This window comes from Budorcas taxicolor, chromosome 4 (genome assembly GCF_023091745.1).
Source record: "Budorcas taxicolor isolate Tak-1 chromosome 4, Takin1.1, whole genome shotgun sequence".
NCBI lineage: Eukaryota > Metazoa > Chordata > Mammalia > Artiodactyla > Bovidae > Budorcas > Budorcas taxicolor.
Genome location: NC_068913.1, coordinates 68,949,064 through 68,973,164, shown reverse-complemented (window position 1 = coordinate 68,973,164; position 24,101 = coordinate 68,949,064). Strand labels below are relative to the sequence as shown.

Here is a 24,101-nt window from a genome sequence, read left to right as displayed (position 1 = left end):
CTTCCCCGTATAACTCCGTAAATACCTCTGAGCGGTCCAGACTATAGAGCGCATATAAGGAAGTGACTACTGGCTAGCTTGCTCTCTCCTCTTTTGATCTCACCGCATCTCATTCCAGTTACCTCTAACTACCCCCTCCATCTTCTCTTCTCCTTGTAACTCAGTGAACCTCTCTGAGTGTCCCTCAATGTGGAGAAACTTTTCATCTTTAACCTAGATGTTTTATCATCGGTGCTGTATAGATGGAGAAGTATAGAGGCTACTGTAAAAATAAAACTGAAGACCAGAAGCAGGAGGCTTAAATCCAAAGCCTGAAAACATCAGAGAACTCTTGAATTCAGGGAACATTAAGCAATAGGAGCTCATCAAATGCCTTCATACCTACACTGAAACCAAGCTCCACCCAAGGGCCAACAAGTTCCAAAACAAGACATACCACTCAAATTCTCCACCAACACAGGAACACTCCCCTGAGCTTCAATATACAGGCAGCTCAAAATTATTCCAAAGCCCTTGATGTCCCATAACCCATTACTGGTCACTCCAATGCACTCCAGAGAGAAGAAACCCAGCTCCACCCACCAGAACTCCAACACAAGCCTCCCTAACCAGGAAACCTTGACAAGCCACTGATAGAACCCCACCCACAGTGAGGAAGCTCCATAATAAAGAGAACTCCACAAATTACCAGAATATAAAAAGGCCACTCCAAACGCAGCAATATAACCAAGATGAAGAGACAGAGGAATACTCAGCAGGTAAAGGAACAGGAGAGTTGCCCACCAAACCAAACAAAAGAGGAAGAAGTAGGGAATCTACCTGAGAAGGAATTCCGAATATTAATAGTGAAAATGATCCAAAATCTTGAAATCAAAATGGAATCACAGATTAATAGCCTAGAGACAAGGATTGAGAAGATGCAAGAAAGGTTTAACAAGAACCTAGAAGAAATAAAAAAGAGTCAAAATATAATGAATAATGCAATAAATGAGATCAGAAACACTCTGGAGGCAACAAATAGTAGAATAACGGAGGCAGAAGATAGGATTAGTGAAATAGAAGATAGAATGGTAGAAATAAATGAATCAGAGAGGAAACAAGAAAAACGAATTAAAAGAAACGAGGACAATCTCAGAGACCTCCAGGACAATATGAAATGCTCCAACATTCAAATTATAGGAGTCCCAGAAGAAGAAGACAGAAAGAAAGATCATGAGAAAATCCTTGAGGAGATAATAGTTGAAAACTTCCCTAAAATGGGGAAGGAAATAATCACCCAAGTCCAAGAAACAAAGAGAGTTCCTAATAGGATAAACCCAAGGCGAAACACCCCAAGACACATATTAATTAAATTAACAAAGATCAAACACAAAGAACAAATATTAAAAGCAGCAAGGGAAAAACAACAAATAACACACAAGGGGATTCCCATAAGGATAACAGCTGATCTTTCAATAGCAGCTCTTCAGGCCAGGAGGGAATGGCAAGACATACTTAAAGTGATGAAAGACAATAACCTACAGCCCAGATTACTGTACCCAGCAAGGATCTCATTCAAATACGAAGGAGAAATCAAAAGCTTTACAGACAAGCAAAAGCTGAGAGAATTCAGCACCACCAAACCAGCTCTCCAACAAATTCTAAAGGATATTCTCTAGACAGGAAACACAAAAAGGGTGTATAAACCCGAACCCAAAACAATAAAGTAAATGGTAGCTGGATCATACTTATCAATAATTACCTTAAACGTAAATGGGTTGAACGCCCCAACCAAAAGGCAAAGACTGGCCGAATGGATACAAAAACAAGACCCCTCTATACGCTGCTTACAAGAGACCCACCTCAAAACAAGAGACACATACAGACTGAAAGTGAAGGGCTGGAAAAAGATGTACCACACAAATAGAGACCAAAAGAAAGCAGGAGTGGCAATACTCATATCCGATAAAATAGACTTTAAAACCAAGACTGTGAAAAGAGACAGAGAAGGCCACTACATAATGATCAAAGGATCAATCCAAGAAGAAGATATAACAATTATAAATATATATGCACCCAACATAGGAGCACCACAATATGTAAGACAAATGCTAACAAGTATGAAAGGGGAAATCAACAATAACACAATAATAGTGGGAGACTTTAATACCCCACTCACACCTATGGACAGATCAACTAAACAGAAAATTAACAAAGAAATGCAAACTTTAGATGATACATTAGACCAATTAGACCTAATTGATATCTATAGGACATTTCACCCCAAAACAATGAATTTCACCTTTTTTTCAAGTGCTCATGGAACCTTCTCCAGGATAGATCACATCCTGGGCCATAAATCTAAACTTGATAAATTCAAAAAAATCGAAATCATTCCAAGCATCTTTTCTGACCATAATGCATTAAGATTAGATCTCAATTACAGGAGAAAAACTACTAAAAATTCCAACATATGGAGGTTGAACAACACACTTCTGAATAACCAGCAAATCACAGAAGGAATCAAAAAAGAAATCAAAATATGCATAGAAACTAATGAAAATGAAAACACAACAACCCAAAATATGTGGGACACTATAAAAGCAGTGCTAAGAGGAAAGTTCATAGCAATACAGGCATACCTAAAGAAACAAGAAAAAAGTCAAATAAATAACCTAACTCTACAACTAAAGCAACTAGAAAAGGAAGAATTGGAGAACCCCAGAGTTAGTAGAAGGAAAGAAATCTTAAAAATTAGGGCAGAAATAAATGCTAAAGAAACAAAAGAGACCATAGCAAAAATCAACAAGGTCAAAAGCTGGTTCTTTGAAAGGATAAATAAAATTGACAAACCACTAGCCAGACTCATCAAGAAGCAAAGAGAGAAAAATCAAATCAATAAAATTAGAAATGAAAATGGAGAGATCACAACAGACAACACGGAAATACAAAGGATCATAAGAGACTACTATCAGCAGTTGTATGCTAATAAAATGGACAACGTGGAAGAAATGGACATATTCTTAGAAAAGTACAATTTTCCAAAACTGAACCAGGAAGAAATAGAAAATCTTAACAGACCCATCACAAGCACGGAAATTGAAACTGTAATCAGAAATCTTCCAGCAAACAAAAGCCCAGGTCCAGACGGCTTCACAGCTGAATTCTACCAAAAATTTCGAGAAGAGCTAACACCTATCCTACTCAAACTCTTCCAGAAAATTGCAGAGGAAGGTAAATTTCCAAACTCATTCTGTGAGGCCACCATCACCCTAATACCAAAACCTGACAAAGATGTCACAGAAAAAGAAAACTACAGGCTAATATCACTGATGAACATAGATGCCAAAATCCTCAACAAAATTCTAGCAATCAGAATCCAACAACACATTAAAAAGATCATACACCATGACCAAGTGGGCTTTATCCCAGGGATGCAAGGATTCTTCAATATCCGCAGATCAATCAATGTAATTCACCACATTAACAAATTGAAAAATAAAAGCCATATGATTATCTCAATAGATGCAGAGAAGGCCTTTGACAAAATTCAACATCCATTTATGATAAAAACTCTCCAGAAAGCAGGAATAGAAGGAACATACCTCAACATAATAAAAGCTATATATGACAAACCCACAGCAAACATTATCCTCAATGGTGAAAAATTGAAAGCATTTCCCCTAAAGTCAGGAACAAGACAAGGGTGTCCACTTTCACCGCTACTATTCAACACAGTTCTGGAAGTTTTGGTCACAGCAATCAGAGCAGAAAAAGAAATAAAAGGAATCCAAATTGGAAAAGAAGAAGTAAAACTTTCACTGTTTGCAGATGACATGATCCTCTACATGGAAAACCCTAAAGACTCCACCAGAAAATTACTAGAGCTCATCAATGAATATAGTAAAGTTGCAGGATATAAAATCAACACACAGAAATCCCTTGCATTCCTATGCACTAATAATGAGAAAGTAGAAAAAGAAATTAAGGAAACAATTCCATTCACCATTGCAACGAAAAGAATAAAATACTTAGGAATATATCTACCCAAAGAAACTTAAGACCTATATATAGAAAACTATAAAACACTGATGAAAGAAATCAAAGAGGACACTAATAGATGGAGAAATATACCATGTTCATGGATCAGAAGAATCAATATAGTGAAAATGAGTATACTACCCAAAGCAATTTACAAATTCAATGCAATCCCTATCAAGCTACCAGCCATATTTTTCACAGAACTAGAACAAATAATTTCAAGATTTGTATGGAAATACAAAAAACCTCGAATAGCCAAAGCAATCTTGAGAAAGAAGAATGGAACTGGAGGAATCAACTTGCCTGACTTCAGGCTCTACTACAAAGCCACAGTCATCAAGACAGTATGGTACTGGCACAAAGACAGAAATATAGATCAATGGAACAAAATAGAAAGCCCAGAGATAAATCCACACACATATGGACAGCTTATCTTTGACAAAGGAGGCAAGAATATACAATGGAGTAAAGACAATCTCTTTAACAAGTGGTGCTGGGAAAACTGGTCAACCACTTGTAAAAGAATGAAACTAGATCACTTTCTAACACCGCACACAAAAATAAACTCAAAATGGATTAAAGATCCAAATGTAAGACCAGAAACTATAAAACTCCTAGAGGAGAACATAGGCAAAACACTCTCCGACATAAATCACAGCAGGATCCTCTATGATCCACCTCCCAGAATTCTGGAAATAAAAGCAAAAATAAACAAATGGGATCTAATTAAAATTAAAAGCTTCTGCACAACAAAGGAAAATATAAGCAAGGTGAAAAGACAGCCTTCTGAATGGGAGAAAATAATAGCAAATGAAACAACTGACAAACAACTAATCTCAAAAATATACAAGCAACTTATGCAGCTCAATTCCAGAAAAATAAACGACCCAATCAAAAAATGGGCCAAAGAACTAAATAGACATTTCTCCAAAGAAGACATACGGATGGCTAACAGACACATGAAAAGATGCTCAACATCACTCATTATTAGAGAAATGCAAATCAAAACCACAGTGAGGTGCCGCTTCACACCAGTCCGAATGGCTGCGATCCAAAAATCTGCAAGCAATAAATCCTGGAGAGGGTGTGGAGAAAAGGGAACCCTCCTACACTGTTGGTGGGAATGCAAACTAGTACAGCCACTATGGAGAACAGTGTGGAGATTCCTTAAAAAATTGCAAATAGAACTGCCTTATGACCCAGCAATCCCACTGCTGGGCATACACACCGAGGAAACCAGAATTGAAAGAGACACATGTACCCCAATGTTCATCGCAGCACTGTTTATAATAGCCAGGACATGGAAACAACCTAGATGTCCATCAGCAGATGAATGGATAAGAAAGCTGTGGTACATATACACAATGGAGTATTACTCAGCCGTTAAAAAGAATACATTTGAATCAGTTCTGATGAGATGGATGAAACTGGAGCCGATTATACAGAGTGAAGTAAGCCAGAAAGAAAAACACCAATACAGTATACTAACACATATATATGGAATTTAGAAAGATGGCAATGACGGCCCTGTATGCAAGACAGGAAAAAAGACACAGCTGTGTATAACAGACTTTTGGACTCAGAGGGAGAGGGAGAGGGTGGGATGATTTGGGAGAATGGCATTCTATCATGTATACTATCATGTAAGAATCGAATCGCCAGTCTATGTCTGATGCAGAATACAGCATGCTTGGGGCTGGTGCATGGGGATGACCCACAGAGATGTTATGGGGAGGGAGGTGGGAGGGGGGTTCATGTTTGGGAACACATGTAAGAATTAAAGATTTTAAAATTAAAAAAAATAATAATTTAAGGATAATAAAAGAAAAAATAATTTATGGGTATTCTTTTCCCCTTTATTCACCGAAATGCTTAAAAAAGAGGCCTAGAAGAAGCGTGCCTCATTAAATAAAAAAAGTTAGTTCTACTCTTGACTTGAATTATAACTAAAATACGTGAAAGTAATTTGCGAGGGACTCTGCAGTAAAACTGACTTTCAAATGCACACTTTTTATTTGCTTGCCAAGTGATCATTCCTTATCGATAGTATGATTACATAAAGCGAATGTCTCAGGATTAGCTTCCCTCTCCTCTGCTATGCTTCTCTAAGAATTATTCCCTCCTCACAGAAGTCTGTCACAGAATGGTACTGACATTCTCCTTAAGGTCTTCAAAGGGTTTGGAGGAGAAGTGATCCATCAGATTATGGTCATCATAGTTTGACAAAAGCTTAGAGTCCAATTTAGCTGCTGAAGAATCAGGCCCACTTAAGTGTTAAATTTTTATTGGTATGCTAGACATTTATCAAATCTAGTTTCCTGGCAATATTACCATAGATATTTTGCCATCAGAAAATGTTATTAAGGAAAATGCCACAAGCAATTAGAATGACTGCTAAAACGAGTTAGATTACCAGAAATATTTACCTTTCAAAGTCCTGAGTCACATCCATTAACCAGGAATTGCCGGTTTCTAAACGAAGATCTTTTGATAGTCTAGGATAAGTAAATAAAACTCTAACGACCTGGGTGTTAAGATTTCAGTCTGGCGGTAAAGCTGAGAAACTCTAAGATTCTGAATTCTGAAGATGCAATTAGTTGAAACTTAATGAGCTGCAGAATGATAAGTGACAGGGAAATGTAACTTTATATTTACAATTTCCTGACTAGATGAACTTTTAAACACAGCAAACTAAGCCCTACCCAAGGGCAATTTAACCTTTAAAAGCAAAAGCATATGGAGGTATTGGCCTTTGGAGATGGTCCTTCTTAAAACTGCAGTGGCCTTCCAGACAATTTAGCAACAATGGCAACCTTAATCCAAGGGCAATGTTTTGCTTTGGATACAAATGGCCTCTATATATATAGCTGTAGCTCCAGTTTTTTTGAAATAATAGTTTCATACAGGAAATGTACCACACACACTCATACACAATCACATTCTCCCTCTCTCTCCTGTACTCTTTAGTCTTTGAAAAGAGTATATTTTTACACAGGCAAGAACTGTAGCCAAACAGAAAAAAGGAGGTTGACAACATATTCAGAATCTTTAGCAAGAATCTTCATAAGAAAAATGTGTAACCTCTTTATCAGAAAATACTTAAGGACTAGGGGACTTCTATAAAGAGCAAGGGAGTTAAAGCCAATAGCTTTTATAGGATATGGGCTATATTTCCTAGACTTTAGAGATGCCCTAATCTATCTATCTATCCACCTAGCTATCCATTCCCCATTGCATTTTATTACTTTGAAAATCAAGATACAACTTACTTACAATCAATGTATAAATGAGAATTACTCCTAAAGCATAAGGAATTTGGGGGGAATCTGACAAAAATGTTCTAAAATTAAATAGTGATGGTGGCTGCAAAAATTGATGAATATTTAAAAACTACAAATTTGAATTCTATAGTATGTGAAATATATTTTCAATAAAGTTGTTAAAGAAATAGTATAAAGAAGTCATGAAGATTCTTTATGTAGCCTTCAAAATATTAACATTTTAAATAACCATCATATAATCATCAAAGCTAGAAAATTAACACTGATATAATGCTATTTTCTTGCTACAAATTTTATTTTAAAAATTTTCAGTTGTTCCTTAATATACTTTTTCTGGTCCTGGAAGCAATAAAAAGCACATGTTATATATATATAGTTGTAAAGTCTCTTTAATCCCTCAGTCTTTGTATGTGTATGCGTGTGTGTGTTTCTTTCATAATCTTTTGACAAGCACTAGCCAGTTATTTTGTGGCTAAATCTGTCCCCTGATTTGAGTTTGTCTGCTGTTGTCTCATGATCAAATCCATGCTGTGCATTCTTTTTTTAAATTTTTATTTATCTATTTATGGTTGTGGTGGGTCTTTGTTGCTGTCAGCAGCCTTTCTCTAGTTGTGGTGAGAGGAGGCTACTCTCTAATCGCGGTGCTCGGGCTTCCCATCGGGGTGGCTTCTCTTGTTGTGGAGCATATGCTTTAGGCACAAGGGTTTCAGTAGTTGCGGCAGGGGAGCTTCATAGCTGTAGCCACCAGGGTTTATCACGCAGCCTCAGTAGTTGTGGTACATAGGCTTGGTTTCTCCATGGCACGTGGAATCTTCCCTGACCAGGAATTGAACCCGTGTCTCCTGCGTTGACAGGTGGATTCTTAACCACTGGACTGCCAGGGAAGTCCCCTGCCATACACTTTTGGCAACACACATTAGCATTGCTGTGTCCTCAGTATAGCACATCAGGAGACACACAATGTAGCTCTGTCCCATCACTAGGAATTCCCAGGTGGCTCAGTAGTGAAGAACCTGCCTGCCAATGCGGAAGACTTGGGTCAAGAAGATCCCCTGGAGTAAGAAGTGGCAACCCACTCCAATATCCTTGCCTGAAAAATCCCATGGACAGAGAAGCCTGCTGGGCTACAGTCCATGGGGTTGCAAAGAGCTGGACATGACTGAGCAACAGCACATATACATTCACGTGCCAGGATTCTCCACTATAAAGTTACTATTTTCCCCTTCATCATAGACATTTTGAAAGGGGATACTTTGAGATCAGGTAAATATTCTGATTCTCATCATACTTTCACTAACTGATGTTAGTATCCACTGATGATTCTTTCCTGAAACAATTATTATTGTACTATTCATCAGATAATAATTTTTTATTCCATTATTTCTTATACATTTATTAATTGGATTTTCCTCCTTTTCATTTTATATATGTTTGTATCACTATAACTCTGATTTTAAAGAGAATGCATATTAAGTTTTATGCATTAAGTCTGGTCTAAAGTTTTAAGACCAGAATAATGCTTATTAGTAGGTTTTTTCTTTAAATTGGAAGAATGTTGTATTGGTTTCTGCTGTACAACAAGTGAATCAGCCATAAGTTTACCTATATTCCCTCCCTCTTGGGCCTCCCTTACAATCCTCCATCCCACCACTCTAGTCGTCACACAGTACCAGGCTGAGCTCCCTGTGTTATACAGCAATTTATCACTAGCTATCTATTTTACACATGTAGGTTTTTATTAGGTCAAGAAAGTCTCATAGTATGGTAGCTAAATACTGTTCTGCTAAAACATTACTTTGCCGACTAAGGTCCGTCTAGTTAAGGCTATGGTTTTTCCTGTGGTCATGTAAGGATGTGAGAGTTGGACTGTGAAGAAGGCTGAGTGCCGAAGAATTGATGCTTTTGAACTGTGGTGTTGGAGAAGACTCTTGAGAGTTCCTTGGACTGCAAGGAGATCCAACCAGTGTATTCTGAAGGAGATCAGCCCTGGGATTTCTTTGGAAGGAATGATGCTAAAGCTGAAACTCCAGTACTTTGGCCACCTCGTGCAGAGTTGACTCATTGGAAATGACTCTGATGCTGGGAGGGATTGGAGGCAGGAGGAGAAGGGGACGACACAGGATGAGATGTCCGGATGGCATCACTGACTCAATGGACATGAGTCTGAGTGAACTCTGGGAGTTGGTGATGGACAGGGAGGCCTGGCGTGCTGCGATTCATGGGGTCGCAAAGAGTCGGACACAACTAAGCGACTGAACTGAACTGAAAACATATCTAGTCCTAATCGCTGGAACCAGTGAATGTCACCTTATACAGTGTTAATTAATTAATTAAAAAATAAATATTTTGCAGATTTGATTAACTTAGGCATCTTAAGATAGGGAGATTATCTAGGAGGTCGCTAAACGCAGCCTCATGAATATTTCTAAGAGGAAGGCAATAGGATGTTTGATCACAGAAGAGAAGGCGATGTGAGCACAGAGGGAGATTTGGAATCATATACCCACAAGCCAAGGAACACCAACAGCCACCAGACGCCATAATGGATTGTCCCATTAGTCATCCTACTGACACCTTGGTTTGAGCCCAGTGAGAGGAGCTTCGTATTTCTAACCTCTAGATTGTGAGAAAATAAATTTCTGTAGTTTACACTGTGGTAATTCATTACAGCAAGCATAGGAATCTAATACAGATACGACTATTCTTAGTTTGCTAAAAACTTTCATCCTGGGACTTTCCTAGTGGCCAGTGGCTAAGACTTCATGCTCCCAACATAGGGGTCCCGAGTTCCATTCCTGGTTCAGTTCACTTCAGTTCAGTTCAGTTGCTCAGTCGTGTTCAAGTCTTTGCAACCCCATGGGCTGCAGCACATCAGGCTTCCTCATCCATCGCCGACTCCCAGAGTTTACTCAAACTCATGTCCATTGATGAGTGATGCCATCCAACCATCTCATCCTCTGTCATCCCCTTCTCCTCCCACCTTCAATCTTTCCTAGCATCAGGGTCTTTTCAGATGAGTCAGTTCTTTGCATCAGGTGGCCAAAGTATTGGAGTTTCAGCTACAGCATCAGTCCCTGATTAGGGAACTAAGATCTCACATGCAGCAACTAAGAGGGTACATCCAAATAAATAAATGAATAAATTAAAAAAAATTTAAACTTTTATCCTAAACGGGTTTTGATTTTGTCAAATTCAGTTTTTGCATCTATTAAGATGAATGTTTTTTTTATTTTTTCAATGTTTTAGGTGATACATTACATGATGGAACTTCTAATGCAAAAATGTTCTTGCATTTATGAGATCAACTCAACCTGATCTTTTTTATTCATTGGTGGATTAGGTTGTGTTACTCCTAATAAGATTTATATTTAACCATGATCTGATTTAATTATCAGTAACTCCAATAGTCCAACAGATTATTTCTTCTTTTAGTTGTCTTGGAAACTGCTAATATATTTCAAATTTACCATACAAACATCTAAAATTACTGAAAAGAGAATGACTTTAAGTACACATCCCAAGTAGGTCATCACAAGAAAAGGGTTATATCTTCACATAGTCTACACAGAAACTGATGTGCTGCAAAGAGTTCTATAAGTTTCCAGAAACCAATGAAGGTCTTCCTCAGCCCATCAGAGAATACTCCACATTGGCTAAAATGAATATAGTACCAGAAAAAGACTTCCATGTTCTTATGAATAGAAACATGTGCACTATTTTCTAGGACAAATTAGTACTGAGTCTTACATAAATATATCCTCGAGGGTACTAATGTTTTAAGCCAGCCTAGGTTGTTCTGATTCCAGTGCATACATACTGAGGTTCACCACCATGGACAGACAAGCCAAAGATAATCGCTACCCTGTGGCCTACGCCAGCTCTAGCCAGGAATGTGCAGTCTGTTCTAGCAGCAGCCACTTTCTGGTCCGCACTCAGACTGACTGCATACCTTGTTCTCTTTCTTTCTGGAAATATGGTTTATCTGCATCACAAATCTATTCTCTTTTTCTGCAACTGAGAGTTTGAAAGTTCAGAAAATATTCTGATTTCATTGGGATTCATATTGGCAGGCTTAGGATCCATGGGAAACAGAGACAGATATGTTTAAATATCAAAACACAGGCTCATCTTTAATCAGCATATTCTTCTTCATCAATCAAGTGGACACTATATGGCGATAAGCCAGTATCAAGAGTTTTACATCATCAAGTGAACTACATGCCCCATGCTATCCTCACTTGGTTGAGAAAGGAATCATATCTAGTTAAATTTACAGAGCGAGAAAATTGATCTTCCAAGGGCACAAAGAATATACATGGGAACTTTTTTTTCCACTCTCTACTCAAGAAAATCATTGTGCATTCCTTAATGTTATAGCCAATTGTTTTCATCTTGAAGACATAAATAAATGCTAAGTAGTCTATACAGAAACTGATGTGGATTTCTTTTTGGTTTAATAAATTTGTGGGTAATAAATATATGATGAATTATGAACAAGTTAATAGATATATTTTTGATATAGCACTAGTTTAAAGAACTGATTTTTCATCCATCCATTTATGCATTATTGATGTCTGCTTGAGGCTGGTGCTACACCTGACAGCCCATAATGGTAGTACAGTGTGCTAAGCGTGCTCCCAATGGTAGAGGCCACATGGTCAGAGAGTTCAGAGGAGGACAACCAGCAGAGCATTGGGAAGTTGCTCAGTGAAGGCTCCAAGCAGGCAAGCACTAAGAACCACTCACTACATTTCCCCAACAGAACCAAAGATAAGAGTGGTTGAAAGTCTGACCTCATCTAGTTAGACTCTTTCTTGCCTAGAAAGTATTTCGTCAAGTTCTCCAGATTTATAATGGGTTTGTAGAGTCTGCATACCGTTGACCTTAGATTATTTGGAATAAAAGTTGTATGTCCAGGGACTGGACTGAAACTCTTTGTACTACAGGCAGGACCAGAAAATAGGTCTTTTAGGTAGGGCATATTCTAAAATACAATCTAGTAAGGATGCATTAGGCCAAGGACTCCCTGGACAGTACTAAGGGTTGTACACTGAACAGTCCCAGCATAGACATTGCTGAAATATGTATTTCTTATGTTGGAAAATGGCAGGAAAGAGTCTGGTTCAAATAAAAGCAGTATATCAGCACAATTTTTTAGATAGAAATAAAGTACTTGAGTACAGATTACCATTTGTCTACTTCACGTGTTGGTTACTGGCTGCCATGGTTTTTTTTCCTTTTTTTTCATCCCAATCATTACTCTTGCCACTGCCAGGAAACAGAGAAAAAGTAGATCACCTCTGGCGGTGATCTTCTTTGTCATTAGCACACTTACCCTGCTGGGCTGTTCCCAAACCATGCCTAGGACCAAAGCTAACACTCCTAGAAGAAAATGCACAAGGTAACTTTCTCTCTGTCATCTGCTCGTGGAGTCCTTCCCTCTCAGTGAGAGTTCTAGGGGTCATAGCTCCTCTGCTTGAACCTCTGGTACCTGCAGCATCGAGGCAGGCAGAACATCTCAGTCAGATACTACAGTGCTTGACTCTACATGCCTCAAAACAGGGACCTTGTCTCATTCATCACTTCAACCTGACAGCCTAGTACAACACCTGGTTTGAAGTAGACACTGAAGAAACTGGCTGAGTGATCTGAATGAATGCAATTATCAAGCAAAAAGCATTTTTGGAATAACCAGTTGATTTCATTTATCCCTGACTTCATTGGGATTAATAATATAAAGCAAATAGGGGGAAATTGGCTTACACAAGGCGAGTCATCTTCCCGGCTCTGTTATCCCTCTTTTCTCAAGAAATGATGAGAGGTGGCATGTGCCAAAGAGAATTTCATTTTTAGGAACTAGTAGGGGAAAGTGATTTAATTAAAAGGAAAAAAAAAGAACTTTTAATTCAAAGAAATCAAACAATGCAGTGGTTGTTATTTACATTTGTAAGATATCAGAAGAGTGAAAAATGGTAGGAGTTGAATTACGAGTAAAAGAAGGTCACTTCTACTCTGGGTAATCTGAAAAGTTCCTAAAATAGATAGCAACTAAAGTAGCCCTCTTACCTTGTAATTATTCATAATTTCAGTTAACCATGGTTTCACTGACTTGACTGTATCTTCTCGCAAGTACTTTTCAACTTTGGCTCCATCACTAAAAGTCTGGTTTCCCACGTGGATGGCTTGTCTCACATGGGGAAGGGACAAAAATTTCCCGAAGTAACTTTGATCCTCAGGCTCCTGGCAGAAGGGGCATCAAAAAGACATTAGGAAATACAACTGGGTGGGAACACCATGCTGGGGAACACTTCAGATTTTTCCTAACATATACCACAATGAAGGTTCCCTGGTGGCTCGGGTGGTAGAGAATCCACCTGTAATGCAGGAGACCCGGGTTTGATCACTGGGTCAGGAAGAGCCCCTGGAGAAGGGAATGGCTACACACTTCAGTATTCTTGCCCGGAGAATTCCATGGAAAGAGGAACTTGATGGGCTACAATCTATGGGGTCACAAAAAGTCAAACACAATGGAGCAACTGAGTGACAACATTCTCTTTCCCACACAATGAACAAGACACAACACGACTACTAACTGGCCTTCATCCCAAACATTTTGACTTGGGGGTTTTGAGGAGATTTAGCTCAGAGGTTAAAGCGTCTGCCTGGAATGCAGGAGACCTGGGTTTGATCCCTGGGTCGGGAAGATCCCCTGGAGAAGGAAATGGCAACCCACTCCAGTATTATTGCCTGGAGAATCCCATGGGCAGAGGAGCCTGGTGGGCTACAGTCCATGGGGTCATAAAGAGTCGGACATGACTGAACGACTTCGCTTCACTTCACTTCACTTCACATTTTATCCAAAAAGTCTGGATGATCTGATACTCTCAGAGCCAATATCCAATTTTCAAATGCTGGATTTTCCTTTTTGTAACTAGTATTTGGCCATCTGTGACTCCAATTAAAAACTCCCTTCACGACAAAGATAGAGAAGATGAAGAGGTGAGATTATCAAAGACAACTTGCTCCTTGTTGGAGGCTCTTGGGAAAGAGGGTGAAATGGACCACAAGGAGCCAGGGAAATGATGTAGTAGATTAAAAGATGAAGATTTCTTTTTCGTGTTCTGCTGTTTATTAAAAACACACACACAAAATACTCTGCTGCTGCTGCTAAATCACATTAGTTGTGTCCGACTCTGTGCGACCCCATAGATGGCAGCCCATCCGGCTCCTCTGTCCCTGGGATTCCATAATTTAAGAGGAAAAACATATCAAGTGTAAAAATAGATGATACTTTATGAAGGACATAAATCAAAAGAAAACGTGTCATGAGCCTATTTTTTAAAAACATTGCATAAAAGTCTCTGTAAGATTCATTAAGCTAAAAGGAAAAAAAGGACTAAATTCTGGTTTTTTTTTTTCAAAAAGTTATGAAAGAATTAAAAAACTGTTAAAGTTTGAAATCAACAATTTTGTGAATCATCAATATTTTTTGCTAACTGAATACATTACTTTGTGAAGAAAAAAATATAGTTTCAAATTTTGCTTCTTTCTTGCCTAGCAAATGTTTTTCTCTTGGTCAAATCTAAGTCTAAAACCCCAGCATTGGCAAATTCCATTAAAATTACCTTTATATATTATATATGAAATAGTTCATAAATAAGGCAATTTTAAAAGCAGAATGCATAGTCATATACCCTAGACTTGGCTTATACAATTTCAAATCCCTACTTTGGCTCCCTTTGTCTTATTCGATTAAAGCTACACAATAGACATCAACTTTGGCATATTTTTATGAAAGAAACTACTTGAATACTTTGAGAATATTCCAAAGGGCTTAAAGTGAGGGCCATACTAAATGAATTAAAAATCTTAAGTTAAAAGTAAGACAAAGCAAATATTTTTATAAAGGCTTTGGCAGTTTGGGTTATCCAAGCTGTCTTAAGTACAGAACAAATAATGTGGGCATTTTCAAGAAACTCACTACAAGCCTGGAGCTCTGGGGCCTGATACCCTTTCTCCTTCACAAAAGAACTTCTGTATAACAAGCTCTACTGTGGCGGGGGGGGGGGGGGGGGGGGGGCGGGGCGGGTGGAAATTGTGTTAATCAGAGATTTTTCTTTTTGAGTTATCCGGGATATCAGACATTCTCAATGGTCAGATTATACAGTATACAACATTGGCAAGGTAAAAGATCCTATAGATTAGTAGACCAAATAATGCAATATAGTTTGGACATGTTTTTCTAGTGTAAAGTCAACTATAATATTTCCCAAATCTGAGGAAGTTTGGTTATGCCAAAAGTTTTAAGCAAACACTATTAGGGTTTTTTAAATGTTGTCATTACCGTGCACAGTAAAAGGTTGTAGTAATTAGAACATCCTGTAACATTCTGGAAGTAAGAAGGTTCACTTATTAAGCCGCCATCTAGTAGTCGGTCCAGTAACTAGGTTGGGAGAGAGAAGATAAAGAAATGAGGAAAACATCAGGGTAGGTAAATAAGTACAAGCATTTGTTTTTCATTTATTCAATAACTGTGTCATTCCCACACTGCTTCATTCAAGAGTCATTCACCGCACATATTCTCTGTGCTATAAACACTGTCGAAGGCACTGGGGAAACAGTGGTGAGCAAGACAGATCAAAACTGCTTATATTCTAGAAAGAATATTAAACAAGCATTAATAGGTAAAACATGCACCGTATTAGATAGCAGTGAGGGCAAAGGAGAAAACTAACAAGGAGAAGGGGAAGAGGAAGTGTCATGGATGTCTGTGGGCATGTGTGTGTGCCTGGTGCTGGGTGGAGGGGACACTGCAGAGAGGAGGAACAGGTCGCACTTAAGAGGTGGCATTTAAGTAAAGACCTGTTGGAGGGAAGAAGCAAGGCATGCAGATATGTAGGAAAAGAATACTCCAAGGAGAGAAAACAGCAGGCCCAAAGGCCCCAACTGCAAGAGTGAGCCTTGTGGGAAGGGTGATTGTAATATGACCACTGACCACTCACCCAGGTAAGAGGGGGCAGGAGACATACCTCCAGGTGCTTGAAACTGGTGGAAGCAAGCTTTGGACTGCTGGCATTGAAAACCCAGTCATCAACCAGGAGTGAGAACAATTGGCACATGGTGTGTTTTTCTCAGGTCATGCTGAGCTGCACAATGGCAGACATGAAGTGGTGGAGAGGGGCGTTTAGCCAGGACTGTGGCTTGGCCAAAGGAGTTGGAGGACGTGCAAAGGGGGCACAGGTTGAGAATAAGCAGGACTGAGCGTGGGTTTACATTGGGTTAAGACTTGCAGGAGTAGGGGGCCGTGAAGGAGCAGTAGGAACCAGGGGTCGAAAGAGAGTGCAGTTGTAGGGTGACAGTTCCCATTGGTATGTCTGGAGAAATGAGCTGGGAGGACCAGAGGTGGCAGGTGGGGGAAGAGTTTGAATCTGTTGCATCTGAGATTGTGGAGTGATTGCCAGCATTTTTTTGCAGGTGGGAAAGGGAATGAGCAGCTAAGGTAAAGAGAACAAGGTAACTATTCAGAGACTAAGACTGAGGGAGTGAGTGAGTGAGTTCAGTAGCTCAGTCGCTCAGTCTGACTCTTAATGACCCCATGGACTGCAGCACGCCAGGCCTCCCTATCCATCACCAACTCCCAGAGTTTACTCAATCTCACATCCGTTGATGCCACCCATCTTCAGTCATCCGCTTCACCTCCCACCTTCAATCTTTCCCAGCATCAGGGTCTTTTCAAATGAGTCAGTTCTTCGCATCAGGTGGCCAAAGTATTGGAGTTTCGGCTTCAGCATCAGTCCTTCCAATGAATATTCAGGACTGATCTCCTTTAGGATGGACAGGTTGGATCTCCTTGCAGTCCAAGGGACTCTCAAGAGTCTTCTCCAACACCACAGTTCAAAAGCATCAATTCTTCAGTGCTCAGCTTTCTTTATAGTCCAACTCTCACATCTATACATGACTACTGGAAAAACCATAGGTTTGACTAAACAGACCTTTGTTGGCAAAGTAATGATGGAGAAGGAAAGAGAGAAGCTCTATACAGTCAGCAAAAACAAGACCAGGAGCTAACTGTGGCTCAGATTATGAACTCCTTATTGCCAAATTCAGACTTAAATTGAAGAAAGTAGGGAAAACCACTAGACCATTCAGGTATGACCTAAATAAAATCCCTTATGACTATACAGTGGAAGTGAGAAATAGATTCAAGGGATTAGGTCTGATAGACAGAGTGGCTGAAGAACTATGGACGGAGGTTGGTGACATTGTACAGGAGACAGGGATCAAGACCCCAAGAAAAAGAAATGCAAAAAGGCAGAATGGTTGTCTGAGGAGGCCTTACAAATAGCTGTGAAAAGAAGAAAATCAAAAGGCAAAGGAGAAAGGAAAGATGTACCCATTTGAATGCAGAGTTCCAAGGAATAGCAAGGAAAGATAAGAAAGCCTTCCTCGGTGATCAATGCAAAGAAATAGAGGAAAACAATAGAATGGGAAAGACTAGAGATCTCTTCAAGAAAATTAGAGATACCAAGGGAACATTTCATGCAAAGATGGGCTCGATAAAGGACAGAAATGGTATGGACCTAACAGAAGCAGAAGATATTAAGAAGAGGTGGCAAGAATACACAGAACTATACAAAAAAGATCTTCATGACCCAGATAATCATGATGGTGTGATCACTCACCTAGAGCCAGACAACCTGGAATGCGAAGTCAGGCGGGCCTTAGGAAGCATCATTACGAACAAAGCTAGTGGAGGTGATGGAATTCCAGTTGAGCTATTTCAAATCCTGAAAGATGATGCTGTGAAAGTGCTGCACTCAATATGCCAGCAAATTTGGAAAACTCAGCAGTGGCCACAGGACTGGAAAAAGTCAGTTTTCATTCCAGTCCCCCAAAAAAGGCAATGCCAAATAATACTCAAACTACCACTCAATTGCACTCATCTCACACACTAGCAAAGTAATGCTCAAAATTCTTCAAGCCAAGCTTCAACAGTACATGAGCCATGAACTCCCTGATGTTCAAGCTGGTTTTAGAAAAGGCAGAGGAACCAGAGATACTGCAAACATCCACTGTATCATCGTAAAAGCAAGAGAGTTCCAGAAAAACATCTACTTCTGCTTTATTGACTATGCCAAAGCCTTTGACTGTGGATCACAGCAAACTGTGGAAAATTTTTCAAGAGATGGGAATACCAGACCACCTGACCTATCTCCTGAGAAATCTGTATGCAGGTCAAGAAGCAACAGTTAGAATTGGACATGGAACAACAGACTGGTTCCAAATAGGAAAAGGAGTACATCAAGGCTGTATATTGTCACCCTGCTTACTTAACTTATATGCAGGGTACATCATGAGAAATGCTGGACTGGATGAAGTACAAGCTGAAATCAAGAATGCCAGGAGAAATATCAATAACCTCAGACATGCAGATGACACCACACTTATGGCAGAAAGCAAAGAATAACTAAAGAGCCTTTTGATGAAAGAGGAGAGTGAAAAGTTGGCTTAAAACTCAACATTCAGAAAACTAAGATCATGGCATCCAGTCCCATTACTTCATGGCAAATAGATGGGGAAACAGTGGAAACAGTGGCAGACTTTATTTTGGGGGGCTCCAAAATCACTGCAGATGGTGATTGCAGCCATGAAATTAAAAGATGCTCGCTCCTTAGAAGAAAAATTATGACCAACCTAGACAGCATATTAAGAAGCAGAGACATTACTTAGCAAAGAAAGGTCCATCTAGTCAAAGCTATGGTTTTTTCAGTGGTCATGTATGGATGTGAGAGTTGGACTATAAGGAAAGGTGAGTGCTTTTCAACTGTGGTATTGGAGAAGACTCTTGAGAGTCCCTTGGATTGTAAGGAGATTCAACCAGTCTATCCTAAAGGAAATCAGTCCTGAATATTCACTGGAAGGACTGATGCTGAAGCTGAAACTCCAATACTTTGGCCACCTAATGCAAAGAACTGACTCATTTGAAAAGATCCTGATGCTGGGAAAGATTGAAGACGGGAGGAGAAGGGGACGACAGAGGATGAGATGGTTAGATGGCATTACCAACTCGATGGACGTGACTTTGAGTAAGCTCTGGGAGTTGATGACCGACACGTAAGCCTGGCATGCTGCAGTCCATGGGGTCACAAAGAGTCTGACACGACTGAGTGACTGAACTGAACTAAACTGATTACATAAGTTGAAACACATTTTCCCACTACTTGCTGACTTACACAAGTATCATTTTATTTCCCTTGAAAAAGCAAAAGTGTTTTCATTTATTACTCAAGATTTTGGACCAGTGATCCACAGAAACACTGCATACCTTCAGGATTTTTGGCGGGGGCGCAGGGGGGTGGTTCTCTTTTTTCTGGTGAATTTGGTTTGGGAGAGACTCGTATGCCATTTTCTCATTGTCTCGGAATATACAAAACACCTGAACTTCTCAGCAGTTTCACTAGTTCTGTGGGTGCTTAGGCTGCTGGAGCATACACCACAGACATCTATCGCTTTATTTATCCCCCCACCTTTTTTTTTTTTTAAATATGTGGACCATTTTTCAAGTCTTTATTGAATTTGTTACAATATTGCTTCTGTTTCATGTTTTGGTATTTTGGCCCTGAGGCATGTGGGATCTTAGCTCCCCCACCGTGGATCTCACACCCACCCCCTGCATTGGAAAGCAAAATCTTAACCACTGGGCTGCCAGGGAAAGTGAAAGACGCTCAGTCATGTCCGACTCTTTGCGACCCTATGGACCATAGAATCCATGGAATTTTCCAGGCCAGAATACTGGAGTGAGTAGCCTTTCCCTTCTCCAGGGAATCTTCCAAACCCAGGGATCAAACCCAGGTCCCCCCATTGCAGGCAGATTCTTTACCAGCTGAGCCACAAGGGAAGCCCAAGAATACTGGAGTGGGTAGCCTATCCCTTCTTCAGTGGATCTTCCTGACCCAGGAATCCAACCAGGGTCTCCTGCATTACAGGCGGATTCTTTACTAACTGAGCTCTCAGGTAAGCCCCAGGACTGCCAGAGAAGTCCCTCTTTATTCCTTTGAATCTATCAAATGTTCTTGCTCTTGATATTGCTTAATCCCTGTATACTTCTTCCAAAACACATTGCATGTCTCATGTGCAGCTGGGCCTCATCTAATGTTATATTTCATATTAATTCTAAATTCTGAAAGTTTAGTCCTTTTTACCCTTCCTGCCTAAATAGCCTAAAACCGGTCTTAAAAATACTGTGATTGCAAGTTGAAGAATGACCCAACATGTCTCCGATAAGATCCTTCTTCCATTGCATTCACAATTGCATAAGAAATCCTGTATGCACACTGCAGCCATATCAAGGGTCCTGGAACAGAAAGGGGAGCCCACCAGTGTCCTGCAGGGTGACCCAGGACTTCCTGAGCTGCCGCACTCACACAGCTTGTGCTGTCAGAATTCACAGCATCACTCCCTGGGGATTTTCAGGTAGTGCCCTGGCACCCTATTTGTAAAATGGAGCATCATTTTGTTACCCAACTCTTCTCCATAAATTTGTATGTCTCCTGTTTTGATCTGAACCAGCTGACCTGCAGTGCCTTAAGTCTATTAATATCAGGCCTCAGCTTTAATAATAACAATGTTGTTACGTTAACGGTGACAGGCTGTGCCTTCAATAACAAGATTAAAGGCCTCAAAATTCAGTCACACCACATTTACTGGGTCAAACATCATGGCTCTATGGCAAAGGTGGCATAACCCCCAAGGAAGACTGCTTACACATGGTCTTTGTTTGCACAGGCCAGCAAACAAAGTGCCCCCCCCCACCGCATATCCTAATATTTAGTAGAGTCTTAGGCTTTAAACAACCAAAAAAAATGGTTCAAGAACATAATCATATTATTGGATCCTCAAATTCAATTTTAGGAGAGTGATGTGATGATATTTACAAAAGCCAACAGCTCTTTGCAAAAGTTGCAAACGACCACACCACCGTTTATACTCTTTGTTCCAGACACACAGGCACATGTGACATTTGTTAAACTGTGGCCACTTCCCCAGCTGGAGCCCCGTGTGCAGATATTCCCCTCTGAAGGGCTTAAAGCACATGTGGACGCATATGCATCCACTTTCCAGGTTGCCTTTCTTTTGATTTCCCTATAGTAGGGATGCCTCGAGGGCGACACAGCATGTACAGAAATCAAAACAGTTAATGAAAGACACAGTTATATAAACACCCCGAGGTGATCTCAGGTTTAAAATATTGCCAAAGTAAATTCAAAGAAACTCAGATGGTCCTTTTCTTCCTTCTGAGCCCGCTTGTCTCGCCTCCTGACCTGTGACAGCACCCCGGATACAGCTTCTCTAACAATAAAACACCAGGCCAGGCACCTCGGTGCTTCCAGACCTTCTCAGATGGTGCTTATTGCTCCAGGGCAGTGCGGGACCCAGAACTCACTTCAAAGGCTTGAAGCCACTTCTCCTGGTGGATGAATTTCACGCAGTCATTGCACTGCTTCTGGAAGTACTTTTTCTCCTGCTCATCCAACAAGCCAATTTGGAACAGGAATGATGGGTAGCCCTCTATGATCTGAGGAGAAAAGAGGCAAACACAGACATGACAGGGAGAGAAAGGGATGTGAGGGGAGCCCGTCTGCTTGAGAAGTAACTCTCTGTAACTTGTTAATTAGTGGAGCAGGACAACACACACAACCCACACACAACACACACAATGCATACACAACACTCCACACCCACACAGACATAAAAATACAAACACACAAACATATGTCACAGGCATCACCTACCACACAACATATGCAAATACATCACACAAACACACATGCACACATATACCACATAACCACACAACACACACACACACCCATATAACACATACATATACAAAATACACACAAACACACCAAGCACAGGCACACACACACACTGACACTTGCACGCACAGCCAACCTAGGCTGACACAGTAAGTTGACGCCATAGAACATTTGGTAAAAATTAGAAGATTTAAATTATTAGAAAGCCATTCGAGCAACAGTATTTCCCTTTATGAAGTTAGGTCTCTAGGGTTGAGAGGAGCCTCTGTCTGACTAAGGAGAAGGAAATGGCAACCCACTCCAGTGTTCTTGCCTGGAGAATCCCTGGGACGGGAAAGCCTAGTGGGCTGCCGTCTATGGGGTCGCACAGAGTTGGACATGACTGAAGCAACTTAGCAGCAGCAGCAGCTGTCTGATTAAAGGGGATTACATCTCCTTAAGGAACAAAATGGAAAGGAAAGAAGAGCCACCTACCGACTTGGGATCAGAATACGCGTCTCCGAGAGCAATTCCCTTCAGGTTGATCTTCATGGTCGTCACAGGGTTGAGTGTGTGGATGTAGTGGGCAATGGCTGGCACATACTTCCCAGCGTAAGACTGAGAAGGACAGACATTAAAACAAACCATCACATATCGGTGCTACTAAAATGACACATTTAGGTGAATTAAAATCACAATCAAACAAGCAGGATTTCCACAAGACTTGCACCATGTATTTTATTCTTAACCTTACACTGCAAATATCACAACAGCACTGAGCTCAGTCTCTTCTTTCTTTTGTCATCCCAAACAGTACCAAGTGACGTGCAAGTTACAGGTTAGAAGCACAAAAAATACTAAGTGAACATGCCCTAAATGAACATTCTAATTTCTTTCCAAAAGAAAATAACATGAACACCAGTGAACACAATTCTGCCATCCTTAGGGTTTCTCTTACCAGAAAGTTCCATTGCAAGTTTTATTTTTTAAAAAAAATCTAAAGGCCAAAGTTAAGATTTCAAATCTGTATAATGATGCCAAAATTTGAAATCAATATGTATTAAAGGAAGAGGAAAAGGAAAAATATTTATTGGCCACTAGAATGGTCACTTGAACTTACCTCTGTTTTCAGCCTTTTACAGTAAAAGGCCTTTTTAAATTTTGAAATATTTTGTGGACATGAACATGATAATAATTCTTCTTTTAGATTATGCTGAAAAGAGCTATTATTGGTTGTGATATTTAAAAATAGTTCTGTATTCCTCCCATGAAAAAGCTGCCTTCCTGACATCTCCACTTGTGTGTCTAGTATTAAACTTCCTATGTTCAAAATGAAGCTCCAACCCTCCAACCCTCCCTGCAGCCTCCCTTTCCATTAATGTTAACTTTGTTCTTCTAACTGCTCAGGCCAACACACTTGGTGCTATTCTTGTCCTCTTTCACTCAGACCTCACAAAAGTCCATCAGTGAATCTCATCAACTCTACCTAGTCTATCAAGACAAATGCAGAATCCAGTGTCTTTCCACATCCGTACTTTATTACCTTGCCCCAGGTCACCATCATCTCTTGCCTAGATTCTTGCAATAGCCTCCTCAGTGGGCCTCTGTTTTTGCTCTTCCAGTTTAATTTCAAGACAGTGGTCTGTCAAATAAGATCAAGCAACTCCTCTGCTCAAACCCGCTAATGACTTCCCATCTCCCTCAAAGCAAAAGCCAAGTCCTTTTTCTGAGGCTGACATGATTTGGTCACTTTCCTCACCTTATCCTCTACTGTCCTCTTGCTCATCATCTCCAGCACTATTCCTTCCCTTGCGTTAGTTGTTCCTGTCCCTGTAATGCTCTTTCCCCAATATCCATCTGCTTACTCCCTCACTTCCTTAAGGGAGGCTTTCTCAGAGTTGCCCTCCCTGGCCACCCTATCTAAAATTGTAACACTGCTTTTTGATATTTTAGACTCCCTTTCTCTCCTTTTTCGTCTTAATCTTTATCATTCTCCAACAGA

The 24,101-nt window shown here is 40.1% G+C and overlaps 1 protein-coding gene across 1 annotated transcript in view; it reads right to left on the bottom strand.

Moving 5' to 3' along the window:
• CPVL (carboxypeptidase vitellogenic like) overlaps positions 1-24,101 on the bottom strand; it is a 113,729-nt gene that overhangs the window by 42,216 nt on the left and 47,412 nt on the right. The window contains exons 7-10 of the mRNA XM_052638916.1: positions 22,595-22,717; positions 21,745-21,876; positions 15,646-15,744; positions 13,368-13,541 (exon numbers count right to left, since the gene is read on the bottom strand). Of these exons, the coding sequence (XP_052494876.1) occupies positions 13,368-13,541; positions 15,646-15,744; positions 21,745-21,876; positions 22,595-22,717 (528 nt within the window). The remainder of the gene's footprint in view (positions 1-13,367; positions 13,542-15,645; positions 15,745-21,744; positions 21,877-22,594; positions 22,718-24,101) is intronic.